This window comes from Xenopus tropicalis, chromosome 2 (assembly GCF_000004195.4).
Source record: "Xenopus tropicalis strain Nigerian chromosome 2, UCB_Xtro_10.0, whole genome shotgun sequence".
In the NCBI taxonomy this organism is placed as follows: Eukaryota; Metazoa; Chordata; class Amphibia; order Anura; family Pipidae; genus Xenopus; species Xenopus tropicalis.
The window spans coordinates 15,856,440-15,878,568 of NC_030678.2; the positions used below are offsets into that span (position 1 = coordinate 15,856,440).

At 46.3% G+C, this 22,129-nt stretch overlaps 1 protein-coding gene across 9 annotated transcripts in view; it reads left to right on the plus strand.

The window, feature by feature from the left end:
• Positions 1-21,823, plus strand: part of tiam1 (T cell lymphoma invasion and metastasis) — a 179,094-nt gene extending 157,271 nt beyond the window's left edge. For 5 of the 9 annotated variants that reach the window (XM_002938441.5, XM_004912152.4, XM_004912154.4 and 2 more), the window contains 12 exons: positions 7,998-8,177; positions 9,599-9,667; positions 10,072-10,197; positions 10,851-10,959; positions 11,514-11,693; positions 13,022-13,140; positions 13,738-13,846; positions 15,601-15,659; positions 15,740-15,842; positions 16,395-16,482; positions 16,925-17,097; positions 18,640-21,823. In XM_002938441.5, coding sequence (XP_002938487.1) covers positions 7,998-8,177; positions 9,599-9,667; positions 10,072-10,197; positions 10,851-10,959; positions 11,514-11,693; positions 13,022-13,140; positions 13,738-13,846; positions 15,601-15,659; positions 15,740-15,842; positions 16,395-16,482; positions 16,925-17,097; positions 18,640-19,142 — 1,818 coding nt within the window. In that variant the 3' untranslated portion in view covers positions 19,143-21,823. Of the gene's footprint in view, positions 1-445; positions 521-2,087; positions 2,561-7,997; positions 8,178-9,598; positions 9,668-10,071; positions 10,198-10,850; positions 10,960-11,513; positions 11,694-13,021; positions 13,141-13,737; positions 13,847-15,600; positions 15,660-15,739; positions 15,843-16,394; positions 16,483-16,924; positions 17,106-18,639 lie in introns of those variants that run through there. The other 4 variants (XM_031896576.1, XM_031896575.1, XM_031896573.1 and 1 more) reach the window with 4 other exon arrangements.
• Positions 21,824-22,129: the final 306 nt, after the last annotated feature.

Sequence of the window (22,129 nt, forward strand, 5' to 3'; positions counted from 1 at the left end):
CAGGGCACCTCTAGAACAGCTAATTACTCGTAATTTATACTTTAATAGGCGAGGATTAAGCTGCAGAGAGCTGATTTAATTACTAATGTGAAAAAAAGCGCTTGAGAGCCCCTTGATTATGGCTGCCGCCGCCGCTGCGCTGCCTGCTCTTTCACATGCCTGAAAAGGAAGAAATTGCAGCTTAGCGGAATGTTCCCGGATAAGATGGGGTTACTAGAGCGCCCCCCCCCGGGGCAGATACATGGCTGGGAACTGAGAGTGCAGCATATGGTGCTGCGTGTTGTTTATATGCGTTTGATATGGGGCTGTGAGATAGGGGGTGCATGGGAAGAGCAAAGACCCTTTATATAAAAGGTTATCACTGGGGGGGGAGGAAGGAAAAAGCTGTCCGTCTCTGCTTCCTGCTTGTTAAAGAGAAAGGAAACCTCCACTTGTTCTCATTGCTAGAGAGACAGTCAGGGCTGAGAGGCGCGGGGGAGAGACAGCTCCAGAAATGAACTGCCGTCTCTAACATCACACTGTAAGTAAATGGGAAGTGGGCAGTGCCATGGCTGTGGGGCACCCCCTATTGGCCCTATTCTCATACCCCCCGAAAGGCCTCAGTTATTGTTACAGCCCCTGGGCAAACACCAGACTCACAGCTAGGGATGCTGGGAGTTCTTCCAGGGGGAGTAATAAAAGCAGAGGTACTTTGGATGCTGATATATAGGGGTAACTGATATAGTGGGGCTCTGATATATAGGGGTAACTGATATAGTGGGGCTCTGATATATAGGGGTAACTGATATAGTGGGGCTCTGATATATAGGGGTAACTGATATAGTGGGGCTCTGATATATAGGGGTAACTGATATAGTGGGGCTCTGATATATAGGGGTAACTGATATAGTGGGGCTCTGATATATAGGGGTAACTGATATAGTGGGGCTCTGATATATAGGGGTAACTGATATAGTGGGGCTCTGATATATAGGGGTAACTGATATAGTGGGGCTCTGATATATAGGGGTAACTGATATAGTGGGGCTCTGATATATAGGGGTAACTGATATAGTGGGGCTCTGATATATAGGGGTAACTGATATAGTGGGGCTCTGATATATAGGGGTAAGTGATATAGTGGGGCTCTGATATATAAGGGTAACTGATATAGTGGGGCTCTGATATATATAGGGGTAACTGATATAGTGGGGCTCTGATATATAGGGGTAACTGATATAGTGGGGCTCTGATATATAGGGGTAACTGATATAGTGGGGCTCTGATATATAGGGGTAACTGATATAGTGGGGCTCTGATATATAAGGGTAACTGATATAGTGGGGCAACTACTTTGGGCTGGTGCCGTTGTCAGTGAAGATCATCTCCAACCTGAGATAAAAACCAAAGCATTTTTATGCTTTCTGGTTGTACAGCCCTGGTGTTGGCCATCTTGTGCCCTGGTGTTGGCCATCTTGTGCCCTGGTGTTGGCCATCTTGTGCCCTGCTGTTGGCCATCTAGTGCCCTGCTGTTGGCCATCTAGTGCCCTGCTGTTGGCCATCTAGTGCCCTGCTGTTGGCCATCTTGTGCCCTGCTGTTGGCCATCTTGTGCCCTGCTGTTGGCCATCTTGTGCCCTGCTGTTGGCCATCTTGTGCCCTGCTGTTGGCCATCTTGTGCCCTGCTGTTGGCCAACTTGTGCCCTGCTGTTGGCCATCTTGTGCCCTGCTGTTCCGCTCCTGTATATTGCCCTGCCTTAGTATGCAGGTATGTCCAATCTGGGTTCCTCCAACTACAATTATCTGCATCACTTGTGGGTTATAAGTGCAGTGCGGCAATGCCAGCGTAATCGTTTTTCCTGACCAGGCCAGGTTCCAGGCTTTCGGGCAGCTCCTTCCAGATCCTGTGCATCACGGCGCTGGATACAATGTATTCACTTTATGCCTCGGAGCCTTATCTTTTTGGCTCGGAGTTAGCGGCAACTGTTCTCCCAAATGGAAAGCCTGCTTCTCAGATGGTCCCTTTGTTCCCTATTGGCTGCAGCGCAGCAGCTGTAGGAGGGAAGGGGAGTGAAGCACTCGGTGTATGTGCCTACACGGCTGCAAGATGAATCAAGGTGCCCAGTGCAGAGCATTGCGTTGTGTATGGGCTGCGCAGCGCTGCCCTTTGTGTGCACTAAGTTAATAATACATTGCTGTGCGGCTGGGCCCCTGGGGGCTGTTGGGAGGCAGCAGTAATGGCACACACTCAGGGGGGCTGCGCGCTTCTCTGACAAGCAATCACCCGGCTGCTTCCACTTGGATAAATACGGCCTTTTTTTTTTCTCCAAACAATTCTTTTGGGAGAATAAGAGGCAATTCCGCTCGTGCTCTTTAGAAACCCTTGGAAGCATTAATAGCTTGAGCTGCATGAATGGAAGAATGTTCCTGTGTGCGTAACCCTCAATTAGCAGAGTGCCGCTGCAGGCTACATCAAGTTCCATCTTGCCTGCCGCACCTTCCCCGAGCCGCACAGACCCTACAGGGAGCCAGCCGGGCTCATTGCCACGCTGCTGCGCCAATGGATTCCCACTAAACCTCCAGGTAACACTGGTGCTTCTATGGGGGGCTCCTCTAACCCCCTTTCTATTTGGATAGATACCCTGGGCATACTGTTTAGGGATATTTGTTCTGAACCCCCTGCATCTGTTGAGGGCGACAATTGCAACCCCCCCTTCCCCTCCAAGCTCCCTGGTGTATTTTCTATTCCTTTGTCAGCTGAAAGGGTTAAAATAACGGTATCTTGAAATGCAAAATTCTGTAAATAACTTTTTTCCCCCCTTGTTTCCGTATGTTCCATGGCTGACTTGTTACAAAAAATTCTGTTATATTTTTACACTTCTGTCTGAGCATTCTCAGTAGCTTGTTTAATTATCATATGAAATGTAGCCGTCGGGCTTTGCACGGTCTATTGCTAGGTACTTATGGGAAAACGACTGAGGATGCTGAGAGTTGTAGTTTGACTGATATGTTATATTCCGAATTGGAGGATTCTTTGTGATTGGGCTGATTAGCCCCCTATTGCCACTCCCTTGGGTCAGTTCCAACTCTTTGAAGCATCACGTTAATTATCATTTATGGGGGGTTATGAATGATGGATACATAGGCCTTTGGGTTTTCTTTTCCCTTGTTATAGGGTTTTGGGGTTCATAAAGAACCCCACTAAATGACCAGAGTGCAGTGACTGGCATGTCTAACCGGCTTTAGCGTTGCCTTTTATCCGAATGTATTTTTCCGATCAAATTTCCGATGCCAGTTAGCATTTACTTGCCCGCCTAATGCCCCAATTCAGTACCTAAGAGCTAATAACAACCAAGGATTTCATTCATTCTTTTATTCTTTGAGAGTCACTAAGGCACGGGGTACATTGCGTCGGCATGTTTCAGGCATAAGCGGGGAATAGGGAATACGCCCCATTCGGTGCCCACGTGAGGCTGCTGTAGGGTCTCTCTGTACAACAGCTTGCCATAGACACCCACTGCTCTGTGTGCTGCTAATGGTTATACTGTCCCTCTGTGCCATAGCCGGCTGCTCCCCTCTCTCACTATATTCACTTTATTGTTTATTTAAAACTAAAGGCTGTGAGTCCCCTCCAGGAGTGAAAGAACAACTGAAGGCTCTCACCCCCCCCCCCCCCCAGCCCACAGCCTACCTATAAAGTACATATCACTGCACTGTGTAATGCGCCCCCAGCTGTATGGATCACAGAGGATTAGCGTGACAGTCACACTGGGGCTGAATGCAGAGACCGCCGGAAGGTTTTGTGAATGAGCCGGATCAGTTACAGAGCCACTTCATTGACCAGCTTTGTACATGGACCCACCCAGTTTGGCCCAGCTCATTTCCTGAGAGCATCCCATAATAGCTTCTTTTTAAACATTGTACTCATTCATCTCAGCAGGAAATGGTGTGTCTGTGCCAGGTGCTTCTGCCAGTATATGGAAGGTTTTCAGCTGTTTTGAACTATAACTCCCAGCACTCCCAGGGATTGCATACAGTAACTGCCACAGGCTCTGGTGGCTCGCCCATATAGCCACAGGCTCTCGCCCGTATAGTCCCAGGCTCTCGCCCATATAGCCACAGGCTCTCGCCCATATAGCCACAGGCTCTCGCCCATATAGCCACAGGCTCTCGCCCGTATAGTCCCAGGCTCTCGCCCATATAGCCACAGGCTCTCGCCCATATAGTCCCAGGCTCTCGCCCATATAGCCACAGGCTCTCGCCCGTATAGTCCCAGGCTCTCGCCCATATAGCCACAGGCTCTTGCCCATATAGCCACAGGCTCTCGCCCATATAGCCACAGTTTACCCACATTGTAGTAAGAGAACTCTTTCTGTTTTCTTCTTTCCCAGGCTGAGTCAGGTTTGTCGGCTTCTTTTCTGCACATTTCAGCATTTTGCTTTCCTGTACATGAGTTTGGCTCCTGTCATTATTGCTGCCTTTTTTTTTAATGTCCCGAGTCCTATACGTCTGTATGAAGAGCACAGGCCCGTGCCCAACAGTTTAAAATGGAACAGTATTTAGTTGTATTACCATCTGCATTAATCATTCAGACCAACACTGCCCAACTAGTCCCATGTAGTGACTAATTACTATAGTGCATGGGCAAGGGGAGGTCGGTTGAGCTCCTTAATAGCATGGGAGCCATACAGTTCTTTTGGAGGGCTACACCCGGCCCCTGGGCCTTCAGTTGGGCAGCCATGATCGAGATTGTAGCAATAATTCAGATTTTATTTTCCCAGAATTATGACACTAACACAATAGGAGGGCTAGGGGAGGGGATAGTAAAGCTTGTGGCCAGCCACACTATGAAACAATAGCACCTTAGACAATTCTAAAACTTTTATCTGGGGTGGGGGTTCAAAAAGGAAAAAAAAATAGTCAGCCCATAATATTTCCACTAGACAAATATAAAAGGTATAAATAATAACTACGTAGTATAATAGCCATCCTGCTAGATATTATGTGGTTTCTCTGGGGTTTTCTTTTCAGGATTCTTAGAAAAAACCCAGCTATAATAAAGTGGATACAGATATTCATGTACTAGAAATCTTAAAAATTACCCCCCTCCTTATAATGGAATAGTCCCGCTCTCCCATGCTGTCTGTGCTGTCAGACGTATTAAATAAGGAGGAGTTAATTATACACAGGGGGGGGGATTTACTCCCACTCTCCCTCCCATTGTGTAAACACTTAGCTGTGGGGTAGGTGGGAGGCAGTCAGTGCACAGTTAGAGTTTAAACTTTCTTTTCCATGTATTCTCCTTTAAATATCGCAAAGTATTGGGGTGTTGCTTATTCTGGGCCAAATACATTTCTAGCATTTCTGTATGTTCTAATCAATGTGCTGTTCTTACTAATTCTATTCACTCTCCAAAGACCCATCGGAACATGACTGGGTTGTGTTACACCGGAGGCAAACAGTATGGCAGCTTGTACTGCTGAACAAAAAGGCTAATACTCAGAGCGTTCAGGCCAAGCAGTAAATATAAGCCTCTCGCCTGTAGCATGTTCCTTAGCCTTGGTCTGATGGAGCCGCTCAGAGTAATGCCATGAGTGCGGGGGGGGGGGGGGGGGGGGGGAATTTGGCCCAAATTGGAGGGACTAATGCACAGTGGGGGTACATTTTGGCCATATTGTCCCTATGTGCATAGTGATAGGTGGGTGCCATGCATGTCACAGGATAGTTTGCCATCATGGAACCCAACTGTCAATAGCAATAGAGTCATTTAGAGCATTTGACAAAATAGATAGCCGTTCTTTCCTACTTGCCCTTGTTATACCATCCCTATGTGCCCCCCTACTTGCCCTTGTTATACTGTCCCCATGTTTCCCCCACTTGCCCTTGTTATACCATCTCTATATGCCCCCCTACTTGCTCTTGCTATACTATCCCCATGTGTTCCCCCTACTTGCCCTTGTTATACCATCCCTATGTTTCACCCTGTTGCCCTTATTATACCATCCCTATCCCTATGTGCCCCATTACTTGCCCTTGTTATACCATCCCTATGTTTCACCCTGTTGCCCTTATTATACCATGCCTATCCCTATGTGCCCAATTACTTGCCCTTATTATACCATCCCTATCCCTATGTGCCCCATTACTTGCCCTTGTTATACTATCCCTATCCCTATGTGCCCCCCACTTGTCCTTGTTATACCACCCTATGTTTCCCGTAGTTGCCCAGGTTGGATTAAACCCAGAGAATGCCACATACATGTATGGTTTCTCTTATTCAGCATTTGTGTTCATCCTTGTTGCCCCGGCTGCTGGGTTCCTAAGGGCACCGCTAAGCTACAGTGCGTAAAAGCCAAGTTTCTCACCAACGCAGTTCAATCCCTGTGATTGCCATGGATATTATAATCTAGAATGCCAAGCGCGAGGTTGTCAGTCAGTGTGAAAACAGCTTTTTTTGGTCCTTAAAAAAAAACTAAATCCAAAAGTGGGAAAGTGGATTTTGTAGCAGTACATCTGTCACTTCCAGTTGATGTGTGGTACCGGCGGTTCTGTTCCACAGCAATCTGGTTGCTAGGTTACGTAGTGCCTACACGCAGTTCTGGTATCCTGAAGAGCATAGAATATAAAGGCAGGGGCTCCTAACAAGCCCCACGTCGTCTGGATGAAGGAGGGGGAATGGTTGCCATATGGGGTTGTTAGGTGCACCGGCTCCATCCATCAGTCTGACGTTGACTCCATTTAGACATCTGTGGGGGCAGATAAGAGCACAAGCCTAGTAATTGTCTCTTGGAAACTGAAGAGGAATGTTGTTGAGATTGAAAGACCTGTTTTGCAGTGCTCTTAATATATGTATTAAAGGAGAACTAAAGCCCCAGAAATGCTGGGGCTTTTCAGCAGCCCTATACAGGGTAGGACTAGGCCATTAGGGCATTGGGGAAAGAACCAGATGGCCCCCGTCGGCCCATACCTGATCCCCGCTGGGGGGGCCACGTCTCCCTCCTTAGACGTGCTGAAGGTAAGTTTTATTTACGCACGCTCGGGGGGGGGGAGTCAGGGCACAGTTGGGGCCCATGGGTTGGCAGCCCCCAGTCTGACCCTGGCCTTATAACAGTAATGATCCAGGACTCTAAAGTTTTCCACTGCAGCCCCCCTCTTGGGTCTATTGAGGCCATCTTTTGTGTGTCAGTGGCACTGCACATGCTCAGTGTGCTCCGGGCTGCTGTTGGGAAGATAAGATTAGGGGTCGTCTGAAATCATCAGCACTAATGTGAATATTGTGAGTGGGTCCTGCAACTGGGGGGCACCTTCAGAGCTTGGGGCTTTAGCAGAACCACAAAGATGCAGCATTTATAGGATAATATTGTCTCCATTGATGTTAGCCTGGCAGTGCACTTGTGTTATAGCAATAGCCAAAAACGACTACGACTTCCAGATCATTCATAAACATAAAATGTGCAAATTTGCACCTGGGCAGTAACCCATAGCAACCAATTAGCATTCTGCTTTCAGTGTTAAACCTACGGCTGGCTGTAAAAATGTAATCACTGATTGGTCTTGGTAGAATAGATCAATGTACCAATATTTTGGGCTCCTAATTTAAACTTGCTGTGGGGGCCCAGTAACACGTTTGCCACTGCTGGTATATATATATATATATATAAAGTGTATATCATTTCTGCCTCTGACACTCGCTTTCCTGTCCCTAATTCTGTAGCTATGCCATTATAATGTATTCCATTCTCTCCTTTATTTTTTATGAAACCTGTGTATTTCGAGACCCCCCCGCACACACATACCCAAGTGGGGGTATGCAATACAAATACACCCGCTTGTGCATATATATAATTATACAGTACACACAAACCTGTGTATAAAAGGATTAGTCACGACTTTTCTATATGGGTGTTATTATTCCCCCCCCCCCCACTTGTTTTGCCGTTCGCATATCTGCGAGCTCGGCTGTTGAAAAGTGACAAGCACATCGGCGCTCCCTTCTTATGTAACATCAATCTCCTTCCAGAGCACCGAGCAGGTCGCTGCCTTGCGTCGCAGTCCACATGAAATGAATTCTCCCGACTCCTGCCTGTCTCCGTCCGAATTCGCCGGGCCAGCCCTCGCCACCATGAGACAGCTGACAGACGCCGATAAACTGCGCAAGGTCATATGCGAGCTCCTGGAGACCGAACGCACCTATGTCAAGGTACTTAGTGTTTGCCTCTGTGTCTCCTTGGGATAGGCGCTCTTGTGATTCCTAGGGTGCATTGCCTCCCTCTGTGTCCAGAGCTTTCCTCTTCTGTGTCCAGAGCTTTCCTCTTCTGTGTCCAGAGCTTTCCTCTTCTGTGTCCAGAGCTTTCCTCTTCTGTGTCCAGAGCTTTCCTCTTCTGTGTCCAGAGCTTTCCTCTTCTGTGTCCAGAGCTTTCCTCTTCTGTGTCCAGAGCTTTCCTCTTCTGTGTCCAGAGCTTTCCTCTTCTGTGTCCCGAGCTTTCCTCTTCTGTGTCCCGAGCTTTCCTCTTCTGTGTCCCGAGCTTTCCCCTTCTGTGTCCCGAGCTTTCCCCTTCTGTGTCCCGAGCTTTCCCCTTCTGTGTCCCGAGCTTTCCCCTTCTGTGTCTAGATATCTGTCCCCTTCCAGAGCTTTCCCCCTTCTGTATCTAGATATGTGTCCCCTTCTGTATCTAGATATGTGTCCCCTTCTGTATCTAGATATGTGTCCCCTTCTGTATCTAGATATGTGTCCCCTTCTGTATCTAGATGTGTCCCCTTCTGTGTCTAGAGCTTTCCCCCTTCTGTATCTAGATATCTGTCCCATTCTGTACCCAGAGCTTTCCCCCTTCTGTATCTAGATATCTGTCCCATTCTGTACCCAGAGCTTTCCCTTCTGCAGAACTAATTGTCTTTCTGTGTTTGCCTCTGTGTCTCCTTGGGATAGGCGCTCTTGTGATTCCTAGGGTGCATTGCCTCCCTCTGTGTCCAGAGCTTTCCTCTTCTGTGTCCAGAGCTTTCCTCTTCTGTGTCCAGAGCTTTCCTCTTCTGTGTCCAGAGCTTTCCTCTTCTGTGTCCAGAGCTTTCCTCTTCTGTGTCCCGAGCTTTCCTCTTCTGTGTCCCGAGCTTTCCCCTTCTGTGTCCAGAGCTTTCCTCTTCTGTGTCCAGAGCTTTCCCCTTCTGTGTCCCGAGCTTTCCTCTTCTGTGTCCCGAGCTTTCCCCTTCTGTGTCCCGAGCTTTCCCCTTCTGTGTCCCGAGCTTTCCCCTTCTGTGTCCCGAGCTTTCCCCTTCTGTGTCCCGAGCTTTCCCCTTCTGTGTCCCGAGCTTTCCCCTTCTGTGTCTAGATATCTGTCCCCTTCCAGAGCTTTCCCCCTTCTGTATCTAGATATGTGTCCCCTTCTGTATCTAGATATGTGTCCCCTTCTGTATCTAGATATGTGTCCCCTTCTGTATCTAGATATGTGTCCCCTTCTGTATCTAGATGTGTCCCCTTCTGTGTCTAGAGCTTTCCCCCTTCTGTATCTAGATATCTGTCCCATTCTGTACCCAGAGCTTTCCCCCTTCTGTATCTAGATATCTGTCCCATTCTGTACCCAGAGCTTTCCCTTCTGCAGAACTAATTGTCTTTCTGTATCCGGATAGGATTTAAACTGTCTGATGGAACGCTATCTGAAACCTCTGCAGAAGGAGCCGTTTCTCACCCAGGACGAGGTACAGTTATTTCTGCTCACAGATCCCAATGCCTTTTGCCGTTGTCATAAATGAAAAAAAAAAAAGCCCTGCATGCCTGGTAACCCTTTGTTCCCCGCAGCCGCTTGCTTAGAGTCCAGAGCCAATAGACAAAATACTGATTGCATTGCTGATCCTTTATGGGGCTTAATTAAAAGAGCAGTAAATGTATTTTCACTAAATTGGCTTTGACAGTTGTCCAAGTCGGCAGCTTCTGTTTATTTTAGCGTCGCAATTAAAAATCAAAAGAGCATTTTGTGGAGGGATCCGAGTGCAGAGGAACAGGATAATGTAGGAGAAAAAGCAAATATATTGAGGAATTGTGGGTTCTGTGAGCATTCTAAGCACCTTATTATAGATATATTTGTATGGTATCATTCCTTTAGCTCGACGTGCTCTTTGGGAACCTCACGGAGATGGTAGAATTTCAGGTCGAGTTCCTTAAAACCCTGGAAGATGGGGTGAGACTGGTTCCGGACCTGGAAAAGCTGGAAAAAGTCGAACAATTCAAGGTATAGACGAGAGGTTTCTCTGTTTTGTAAAGTCAAGGCTTCTGGCTTCTCTTTCTGCCTGGATACTAAGGGGAATCTGTCATAGGGAATTAAGCACGGCTTATTACGCCCATGCTCCTGAGTATAGGTTAGATGGAAGATTGCAGCTCATTACGGCTTGGGTGCCAAGCGTTGCTTTCATGTCTCACTGCCCTTTGAGTGGAAGAGACCGCTTCATGCTGCAGTGCAAATGCACCGGCCCGGGCCTCTTTAATAGCAGCAGCCATGCTTGCCATTAATGTGTTTGCTTGTGTGATTATTATTATTATTAATTACTATCATTTATATAGCACCGACATATTCTGCTGTGTTTACAGAGATTATACATCAAACCCATCAGTCCCTGCACCAGCGGAGCTTACACTCCCTATCACATTCATTCACACTTGAGCCAATTTTATCAGAACCTGCCTGTGTGTCTTGGTGGATAGGAGGAAATAGGCCAAGGATCAACCTTATTATTGGGTTATAGTTTTTTAATGTTTGAGGCCCTTTGCCCTTGCTGATAGGGCTACGTGTGTAATATTGTTCATGGTTCTGTGATTGGCACCTTTTCCGGTGCGTGGCAGCCTAATTGTTGGTAGAATGACCTGAATTTGCATTTTGCTTTGCAGAAAGTGTTGTTTTCTCTGGGCGGATCCTTTCTGTATTATGCCGACCGCTTCAAGCTGTACAGTGCCTTCTGCGCCAGTCATACAAAAGTCCCAAAAGTATTAGTCAAAGGTAAGAAATACCTGTACAAGAGTTGTTGGAAAGGGGGGCTGGCTTACCGGTGCAGATGAACGAACAATTAATGAATTAGTAGGGTTTATATTTGATACTAAGAAAAAAAAACTCTGTCTTAAAATTGCCCATTATTCGCCCCCATTTTTTTCCATTATGTGAAACCTTGGTAGGTTACGTCTAAATGTTTCCCTCCCATTCTATTGTGTGGTGACATATTGACTGTACCTGTGAGGTCTCGGATCAGTTGCAGGAAGCCAGAGCTCAGTGGATAGAAATCGGACGTGCCAGATGCCTATTAATGGCTTAAGGAAAGCGCTGGCTCCTGCTGTGCTAACTGCCTGGGCAGGACTAGGGGCAGGACTAGGGGGGTAGCTGCAAGCAGGATCTACACGCCATCTCTGCAGAGAGAAGCCCATAGAATGTCAACACTTTGAATAGATTTTAGCCAAGCATAATAAGCCTAATAGCTCTTAAATAATACAGGCGGCATTATAAATGCCAATCCGAGGAATTGGAAATTGAGATAATTCACTCGTCTGTTTCTCTTGCAGCCAAGACCGACTCAAACTTCAAAGCGTTCCTTGATGCTCAGAATCCCAAGCAGCAGCACTCCTCCACGCTGGAGTCCTACCTGATTAAGCCAATCCAACGCATCCTTAAATACCCGCTGCTGCTCAAAGAGCTCTATTCCTTGACTGACGCTGAGAGCGAAGAACATTACCATCTTGATGGTGAGCAGCAAATATGTCCACTATCCGTCACCTTGGTGTATGTAAATAATATCCTGTGGATGAGTTCTATTACCCAAAAACCTATATACGCAAAGCTCCACACACTGCCCAAAGCTGTGTTCATTACACACACAAGCTCACATATTATTCTGTCTTACATTTCTGTAAATTAGGGGTCCACTTCTAAATCACGGAGTAGGGCACAAATTGCTCAAATGAGTAGATTGTGGCTTCAAGTATATGAAATTAGAGATGTACGGTATCTAGGATTCAGTTTAGGATTTTGCCTGAATTTGAATCCAAGTGCCTGGCCGAACTGAATCTGGAAAAGGGTGCTTCAAAGAGTCTAATGCCAGTAAAAAAAAAAACAAAAACAAACAAACCCTAATCCTAGGAAGAAAAGGAAATCTTTGTGGACCAATAAGCTAGGGCAGGCACTGGTGCTTACCCTTATCTAGTTTAGCAATACCCTGTGCCACACCTCTCACAACTTTGGTCATGCCCATTCCCACACCTTGTGTCTCAACCCTTTCTCCTTGTAGATTGTAAGCTCTTTTGGGCAGGGTTCCCTTCACCTCTTGTATCGGTTATTGATTGCTTTATATGTTACTCTGTATGTCCCATGTATGAAACCCACTTATTGTACAGCGCTGCGGAATATGTTGGCGCTTTATAAATAAATGTTAATAATAATAATAATGTATATCACCATACTAGCAGGTGGACCCCCAAATAAATGGATGCCTGTACTTACTGTACATTGGTGCTGGGAGGCCGACAGGGAAAATGATGCAAAGATGGCTTTATCTAAGTTCTGTTACTGTGTCCCTCCTCCCCAATACGAGGTTCATGGTCATTAGGTCTTGTGATCCTGCTCTGCCCAAGGACAACAAATAACCCCCCAGTGTGTTTTTCAATTACGAGCATCTAATAACCTCAAGGTCACGTGCAGTGGATGTCACTAATTACTCAGTCCCAGAAGCCCACAGAGATTCAGGCGCTCACAAAGGAGACAGACGTTCCACCTTCATAGCATTCATGTTTATTAATGGCCACTTAATACCATCATAGCTGGCAGAATGCTGATACTACGGTGGCAGCTGCGGTTGGAACCACTGCCTGCAATTTTATTTTGCAAGAATAAATGACCTTGAGATACAGGCAGTTTAGAATATTTAGGAATCAAAACAAGCAGAACGTGGTGGATAATATTTCCTGCTGTTTAAACTAAAGCCCCCCCCTATACTGCTATAGTGCCAAATGGCTGCTATATATGAGATATCTTGTTTGTGCAGAGTTGTAATTCTTTGTTTGTTTGTATTCCCCAGTGGCTATTAAAACCATGAACAAAGTGGCCAGCCACATCAACGAGATGCAGAAAATTCACGAGGAATACGGAGCAGTGTTTGATCAGCTTATATCGGAACAGAGCGGGGAAGTAAAAGAGGTAAATACTGCTATATTTGTGCCTTTACTATTGGGAATATGTAGGAATTAGCCCAGGTAACCTTATTCTTATTGTATGTATTGCATCTATCACTTGGCCGCAGTCATGGTGAGAACTGGGTCACTTTGATTTCAGTCCCACTCATGACGACGGCCAAATTGCTCTGATCAGAGGGGACGACATGTTTGATTGCTCAGAAGAGCAGCCTGGGTCAGTTAATGGCCCCATGGGGGGTTATAATTAAGCTTGGTTTTCCCTTTTAACCAATGCAGTGTGGCAGCTCCTGTGGTCCATCCTTATAAGTAATATACACAGCCATAGGGAGAAAGAGAGCGCTACTTTTTAGTTTATATATAAACATTTACCCTCTTTAATTCTCCTTACAAATCCTTTGAATGTTTGGGTAAATCGTTCTTGCTATGTTAGTAGCATTGGGGTTAATATTTCCAGTGCAGGCAGGGAGCCCTGGGTTTGTAGCTATAAATGTACAACCCTGTTGCCCTTAGCAAGGGTTTGCAAGAGGGGGGGATTGAGTGGAAAGGCTGTAATTTGCGCGTCAGTGCCTCGCTGATTGCGGCTGCCTTTGTTCTCGCGCAGGTGGCAGACTTGTCCATGGGGGACCTGCTTTTACACAACACAGTCACTTGGCTTAATCCACCTGCATCGCTGGGAAAGTGGAAAAAGGACCCCGAACTGGCAACATTTGGTAGGTTAACAAGCTCATTTCCCATAATAAGCGCATCCCTTCCCAGGACTGGCACACACAATGGCCGCTTTATTAGCCTTCCGCACTCGGGCTTTTATGGTTCTGCTCCTCTGTTTAATGATTGACTGCGGTGGAAATTCCAATTTATGGTGTCGCTGATGAGTTTATGATTCAAAATCAGAACTAGCTTTAAAATGACACTTTCCATTTAGTGGGTGAATGTATGTTTATTCTCCTCTGTTTCCTGTAGCATCTAGGAAAGTAATAAAGGCTCAGCATTCGGTTTTAGCCTTTCCTATGGAACAGTTACGTCAGGGGGGCTGCACTTTTCCCACTACCCATAGTCCTCTTGTTATGCAATTTACCTACAAGAAGTTAGTGAGGGTACCGGGGGCACAGCCAGTAGAATAAAATGCTTTATTGCAAACCTCTGCTATTGAATTTCCTCCATTTTAAAGGGAATATTGTATACAACAGTGACCCTTTAATGCAGGGATCCCCAACCTTTCTTACTCGTGAGCCACAGTCAAATGTAAAAAGACTTGGAGAGCAACACAAGCACCATAAAAGTTCATGGAGGAGCCAAATAAGGGCTAAGATTGGCTATTAGGGGCCTCTATGCACCCTATCAGCTTACAGGGGCTTTATTTGGTAGTAAATCTTGTTTTTATTCAGACAAAACTTGCCCCCAAGTCAGGAATTCAAAAATAACTCCCTGGTTTGGGGGCACTGAGAGCAACATCCAAGGGGTTGGGGAGCAACATGTTGCCCCCGGGTCACTGGTTGGGGATCACTGGTTGGGGATCACTGCTTTAATGTAAAGAAAGAAAGAGGGCCTTCCTCCCACCCCCACTTAAGCTCCCATTCTATGGCTGGAGCGACTTGATCAGAACCTATAGAAAGGTGGGGCACCACATGTTAAAAAAAACAAATGTAGGGAAAGTCAGATGTTGGTGCCATTGTGGAGCAATATGGTGAAATTCCATAGATGCAAGATAAATATAATTGGTAATGTTTCCCACAGCAACCAGTCAGCAATGAACAGTTGGCAAAAGTTTGAAATCAAAAGCAAAGATCTGATTTGTTGCTATAGGCGATGGTGGCGGTGTTAATAAGCCCTGCCCTACAGTTGTTTGCAATATTGAAGTCATTCCTTGCAAACCAAAGCCTAATGTGAGTGAGCAAGGCAACTGGCAAACTCAATTTAGTCCTGGCTTCCAACAGGGCCCTGGGCCTAGGCCTGTGTTGTGTCACATTGGGCGCCTAGCAACCGATGCTTCTTAGTCACTTGAGACAGCCCTATGTCACCTGACTGTTGCTATGTGGAAACACTGAGTATTTTTTGATGTGTTTCCTGTTTTGTGAGGTGCTTCCTGTCATGTGAGGCACTGCAAGTGTTCCAGATGTTCAGGGCCCTGTTTGTACGAGAGGCCTGGTTTTATTAAAACGTTTTTGTCAATAAAAAAGGACATTATAGTGTTCAGCAATATCATGTTAGTGAGTGTAATTATATATAACATATACACCTTAATCCCTCACTAATATTGCTGGGGGCACCAGGTACTTCAGTGATGGAAACAGCAAGTTTCAGAGGATTTGTGACTGAGTTATAACGATAGGTAGAACATCCGCCATAAACTAGTTCTTTGTGAGAGAAAAGAGGCACAAATAAATGCACATTAATGTTTATATAAACTGTATACAAAAAGCCTGTGTATCTGGTGTGAGTGACCCCTCCTTCTCTCGATCCCTAGTCTTTAAGACTGCCGTAGTGCTGGTTTACAAGGACAGCTCCAAGCAGAAGAAGAAGCTGGTAAGTCCATGGCCTCAGGCTGTTTGGGGGGGAATCGACCCCATCGCTGCCCCTATTCTAACTCTCAGATGTAATGCTAGGGTGGCTCCCATCGAGCGTCCATGTTTGAAGATCGGGATCCGTTTCGCTTCCGTCACATGATTCCTACCGAGGCTTTGCAAGTTCGAACCATGACGACATCAGGTAAAGGTTTTGGTTACTAGGTTAAACTGTGCTAATTTAGTTATTTTTTTTCCTCCCTTAACGTCGCAGTATTGCAATTAGTCGTTCTGATTTAATTAAGTAGCCAATGCATGCCTATGGGGAATACTATTAGTGTTTGCTTTATCTGCCCAACTTCCTATTAGGGTGTTAGTGGCACATATTGCCTTAGCAGTGATTGGCTTGTTGGGTGGCCACAGCCTTTTTTTTATTGCCATCCCTAGACATGGGATAACATGGCCAGCCAACATGGCACTTTCCATAGCAGGGCCAAACTCCCCAAGTTGCCTATACAGAGAGATACCCTAACTCCATGTGATCCTGCTGTACTAATGGTGTACATGGACCTTTAAAGGAGCCTTCTCTGTAAGTCATGAATCCCGGCGCTACTTGGTCACATGCTCACATCCAATTCTTCACGCCTTTAGAGGAGACTGTCACCCCTTATTATATGCATTTCTCCAATCTCCATACTAATTTGTATCCTGCTCGGCTAATCAGACATCATTATGTTTTCTGTCTTTCGCTGTTAAGATGCCGAAACCAACTCTGTCTGTGAGATTGTTCATGTGAAGTCAGAGTCCGAGGGACGACCAGAGAGAGCCTTCCACTTGTGCTGCAGGTAAGCCTGATTGTTTTCTGCAGGGGGGTATCATGGGGGGGGCAGCGAAATATGGGTCTAATAATGGTTGGATTTACTGCCCTAATACCCTCTCCCCACAATACATGGATTAAAAGCATTACAGAATGTGTGTGTGCGCCGCGGATTGGTCCATTACTATTAGCCTCTGTTACTGATACCCTGCCATTTGAGGGGAGCGGAGCCTTATCTTTATTATCTTTCAGGGGAGGAGCCTTATCTTATCTAGATATGGCTGTAGCTGGTCACACATGGTCTGTGTCCTCCGCGATTTGGCCAAAGTGTCTGTATATTATCATCTCACTTGCACGCCAAAAACTCAATGGGTTACACTTGGATCTAAAGACATTGCACAATGTACCGCTCATTAAATTTGTTATTTGTTGGAATTTACCACCATTCTTACCCTGTCTGTGCCCCACAGTAACCCAGGCCGTAAGAAGGAGTTCCTGAGGGCCGTGCACTCCATTCTGCGTGACAAGCACCGGCGGCAGCTGCTGAAAACCGAAAGCCTACCCAACTCCCAGCAATACGTCCCGTTTGGAGGGAAGAGGCTGTGCGCATTGAAAGGTGCCCGTCCCACCATGAACCGAGCAGGTAGAGCAGTACGTGTGCTTCCTAATAGCGACTCCTCCTCACAGGAAAGCTCAGAACTGAGCCCTGTCCATAACGAACACACGTGATGTGTGCGCTCACTAGAGACTCCTCAGCTCTGCTCGGATCAGAGAACGTTTCCTTCAGAAGATAGATGCGTGCACAGTGTATTTATTTATTTACATTTATTAAAGCCTATTGCACTTTCCTCTCTGCCTGTGGTATTGCCCATTCATTTACTCCACCCATAAGGGATATCATGCAGATTAGTGCTGGTACTGAATGTGTCTGGCTCAGTATGATGACTTCATGCCCGGTGGTGCCACTGATCAAGGCTACAAACCAATAGCTAGTTAGTAGGCCTATAATAATATCAGGGAGTAGAAACCCAAAGGATATTTAGTTTCAAATGGGTTTCAGTTAATGCTACCTGCTAATTAGTAGCTATAGGATTTGAGCTAATGCAGATTTTGTTCTATTACCCTCATAATAACCCCCTGTGCGCCAATGGGAATTATGTGTTCGTTGCCCCTATGAGTATGAGGGGACAGTCGGTAGCATTCCATGGCAGCACCGTGTACATTGGATTCTGCAGGCAAGTTCCACTTCAGGAACCCTGATTTGAAATGCAATAATTTATTCCCAGGATGGTGCTGATGCCCCCCGCACCCTTTGTATGCCAGTGCACCAGTCATATTATGCTTTATTATATCCATCTTAAGTGTGAGTGCTCACTCTTGCACCTTGAACGCCAGCCATATGATATGAGTAAAGGTCTCAAAATGTGGCCCCCATAACTTTGTGATACTTTTAGCCTTCCCTTAGTGAGCCCACTGTGTTTTGGCACAAAAGCTTACACTCAGTACACAGCAGGCACCAAAGCACCTTGTAATGGTCACGTGTCTGATGACATCATAGTAAGGGGCTGGTCCAAAGAACAAGAATCTCTGTAGGTATAGATGGGATGCTGTATTACTGGAATACTACAGGAATACGTTGCCTAAGATACACTGCATTCTCCCCTGCATACACTGCATTCTCCAAGCTACTTGAGTGGGGCTGTGAGTAGTTCAACAGCATCTATAAAGCCTTATATCATTGCCTGTATCTAATGCCGATAGGTCACAAGTTCCTTATTGCCTCCCATAGACTTCCTGTTGGGTTACACTACCCTTACTAGTAGCTTGCAGGGAAATGGTTGGTGTTTATGAAGTCACTGGGAGCATGGCCAGATGAACAGAGCCACGATTACTCCCTAGATGTTACCATAGCATGTACAGATAGAAACCAGAACAATATGGCCTTCCCCTGTAGTGTAGTTTCCCTTTAAGAGAGAACGCACAGTTGCGTCAGGCTGCACCCACCCACCCCGGTGCCATGTCACGAAGCAGTGACTCACCCCAATTTTCGCGCAGATCTCTATTTAGTACCACATCATTAAACAGCCACGATTTGTCGCTGACAAGTAAATGTAAAACTCTCTTTTCTGCGTATTCTGCCTGAGGTCGGCCATTTTGCATTGCTCACTCGCCCTTTTCTCTTCAGTTTCAGCGCCCAGCAGGTCCCTCGCCCGGCGAAGGCGTCTCGTGAGAAACCGTTTCACCATCGACTCGGACAGCATCTTCTCAAACGACCCCGAGAAAGATTCCGACCAGGAGACGGAGCCTTCGCCGCCCCAGCAGTCGTCGAACAGCGGCGACACGGATCGCTGGGTGGAAGAGCAGTTTGACCTGGCGCAGTACGAAGAGCAGGACGACGTGAAGGAGACCGACATACTGAGCAGTGACGATGAGTACTGTGAGTCCATAAAGGGGGGTTCCATGGAAAAGGATCTGAGCGAGCAACTGGAGGCCACCTCTCTTTCTAGCAACCCAATGGGAACCAAAGTCCAGAACACAATGAATACGCACGCCTCCCGTATGGCTCAGCTGAAGAAACAGACCGCCTTTTCCGGAATGAACGGCAGCATCGAGAGCAACACGGACGAGGTCATATGGGTGAAACGGGAAGACTTTGTACCTGTCAGGAAACTCAACACCGAGATCTAGTGGAAGTGTTCAACTTGCCCTTTATCAGAATAGTTCCGCTGCACTGTGGGAAGTGATCCTTTAGAATGCACACTTGCACGCACAACATTGGCAGCTAAAACGGCCCAGAGGCCACATATCCGGGTTACGGCAACTGCAATTCTCAACAAACAAGCCCACAATCCCCCCCCCCCCCCCGCCCATCTGTAATACAGAAGGGCTTGCTAATCTTATTTATTTGTAAAGCAATCAGGGTTTGGAGAGAATGGCTAATGCCAAAAGGGGGTAAACGTTGGGTGGGAGTATGGTGCTCCCCGACTCTGGCCAATGAGCACAAGGAGCGAAAGGGAATATCCGTTGTGATCTGTGACTCCGTTCTTGGTTTCTGCTGCCTTTCACTCGTTCCTGAGAATGCAGTGTTCCCCCATCCCTCGGTGTCAGCCCGTAGCTTTGTATTTGGCGAGTGTTCCAGGGATAGGCTTTTATGTTGTAAAGCTATTCTTCTGATTTCTCCTTTTTATTTTTTGCTATATTTGCTGGTTATTTAATGGTTATGTTTGCGGCGCATACGTTTTTACATTTGAAAACAAATTCTAACGATGCCAAACTCTTTACTAGAGACCCAGAGGAAACACTTGAAAAAAAGAAAAAAAGAAAAAATATATATATCTTTTTTGTATTTATACCTTTTACATTCAGGGACACCAGGGAGCCGGGGGCATTTTACATTGTAAAGTTACAGGATAAAGAAATCTAGTCTTTCATAGGAGATAGGACACAGTAGTTTTGTATGCATATTATATAAATATATATATTTAATAAAGAAACATGCACAGGTCAACACAACCCATATCCCCATTTTATAAGTCATTCCTCCATGTATACATTACGCAGGGCTGGCCAACTAACAGACCAGGGGCCTCATTCGGGCCAGAGTATCTTTTTAATAATGTCAGCCATAGAGGTGTGGTTTGAAGAATAACTCCCATGGAAGTGGACAGCAACACATTCATCTGGACCACAGTTCAGAATGATATATATTGAAAATATAATTGTTTAAGGGTAATGAGATGACCCTCTGTCCCTTTTTAGAGGCCCAGTGGTGGCCTTTATTGGACGGCTCACTGTCCCTTTTTGGAGGCCCACCGGTGGCCTTTATTGGACGGCTCACTGTCCCTTTTTGGAGGCCCAGCGGTGGCCTTTATTAGACAACTCACTGTCCCTTTTTGGAGGCCCAGCGGTGGCCTTTATTAGACAACTCACTATCCCTTTATGGAGGCCTAGTGGTGGCCTTTATTGGGCGGCTCACTGTCCCTTTTTGGAGGCCCAGCTGTGGCCTTTATTGGACGGCTCACTGTCCCTTTATGGAGGCCTAGTGGTGGCCTTTATTGGGCGGCTCACTGTCCCTTTTTGGAGGCCCAGCTGTGGCCTTTATTGGACGGCTCACTGTCCCTTTTTGGAGGCCCAGCTGTGGCCTTTATTAGACAACTCACTGTCCCTTTATGGAGGCCTAGTGGTGGCCTTTATTGGGCGGCTCACTGTCCCTTTTTGGAGGCCCAGCTGTGGCCTTTATTGGACGGCTCACTGTCCCTTTTTGGAGGCCCAGCTGTGGCCTTTATTGGACGACTCACTGTCCCTTTTTGGAGGCCCAGCGGTGGCCTTTATTGGACGGCTCACTGTCCCTTTTTGGAGGCCCAGCTGTGGCCTTTATTGGACGGCTCACTGTCCCTTTTTGGAGGCCTAGCGGTGGCCTTTATTGGACGGCTCACTGTCCCTTTGTAGAGGCCCAGCGGTGGCCTTTATTGGACAGCCCTGCTACCAACCATACATTAAGTCCATTCCTTGCACTTGGTACATTTAAAGTGCAGGCTTGTTGACATCTTCCAAATTTTTTCCCCTTTGGACCAGTTTTGTTTGGAATCCTCCCCAACAAGGGGCCTTCAGCCTGTGGCTTCCCGGCTGCCGACAAGCTAAAACTTCATGGGAGTTGGCAGCTGGGCAGGGGTGCCACTGATATCCTTGTTTAAAGCCAACGCAAATTCTGTACGATCATGTTTTTCCGCTCTCACATGGATACAGAGAATAACTATTGTGCAATTCATTCGCCTTGAGAACTTCATGTTGACGGAAGCACCTCTGAACCCGCTCATTGCCCCGGGGGGAGGAGCAGCCGCTGTATAGGCGGCCCCGGCTGGGTCACAGGGCGACTTTCTAGCTAAGGTTCCATTGTGATGTGTAAGTGGCAACACCAACTGTTACTTTGCTCTTGTTCTTTGCTGCTTTGATTCCCAGTCCATCTGATTTTGGTTGGCGTGACAGTGAATATTGCAGTCCATGCACAAAGCTTTTTCTTTTTTTTTTTTGGAGAAAAATAAAATGAAAAAAATGATATCTATTTTATCCTTTGTAACTCTATTGTCATTTGGCACCTGCAGTTCACGTGTGTATGACCTACTCGATAGCCTGAGATAAGCAGTCTTGTCGTGTACTGTAGCGAAGCAGAATATGGTCAATTGTGAAAAACTGGAAAGTCTGGTGCTTTTAAAGGTACCGCACCCTGTACATATTGTCATGACATGTCTATGTCACATGTTCTTATATATTTCTTTTATAAGCTGAGAGAAGGTCTATTTTTATGTTTTTAGTTCAATGAATGAAAAGTTGTAAATGCCTGTCAAACAATAAAATATTAAAGAAAAGTAGCCGCCTCCATCATTGGCTGATTGAATGCGTCTGTAAATCCAATATGTCCAACGATGTCTGAGTGATTTCCACTACTGTACGTCCTAAAGGAGAAATGTGCCTAACATGGAAACCCAGTGGTTGTATTGATAAACCAGGTCATTTCATCCTGTACTTGGCAACAAGAACATTTTCCTTGGGGCCTAGGTTTATTGCTGGTTGATCTTTGTAATTACAGAGATCTTTAGGGCAGTGGCTGCACAAGGTGTTTTAATTTGCTGCTGTCGTCTAAGAGAAAACTGGGGCTGTCAAAATGCATGAACCAT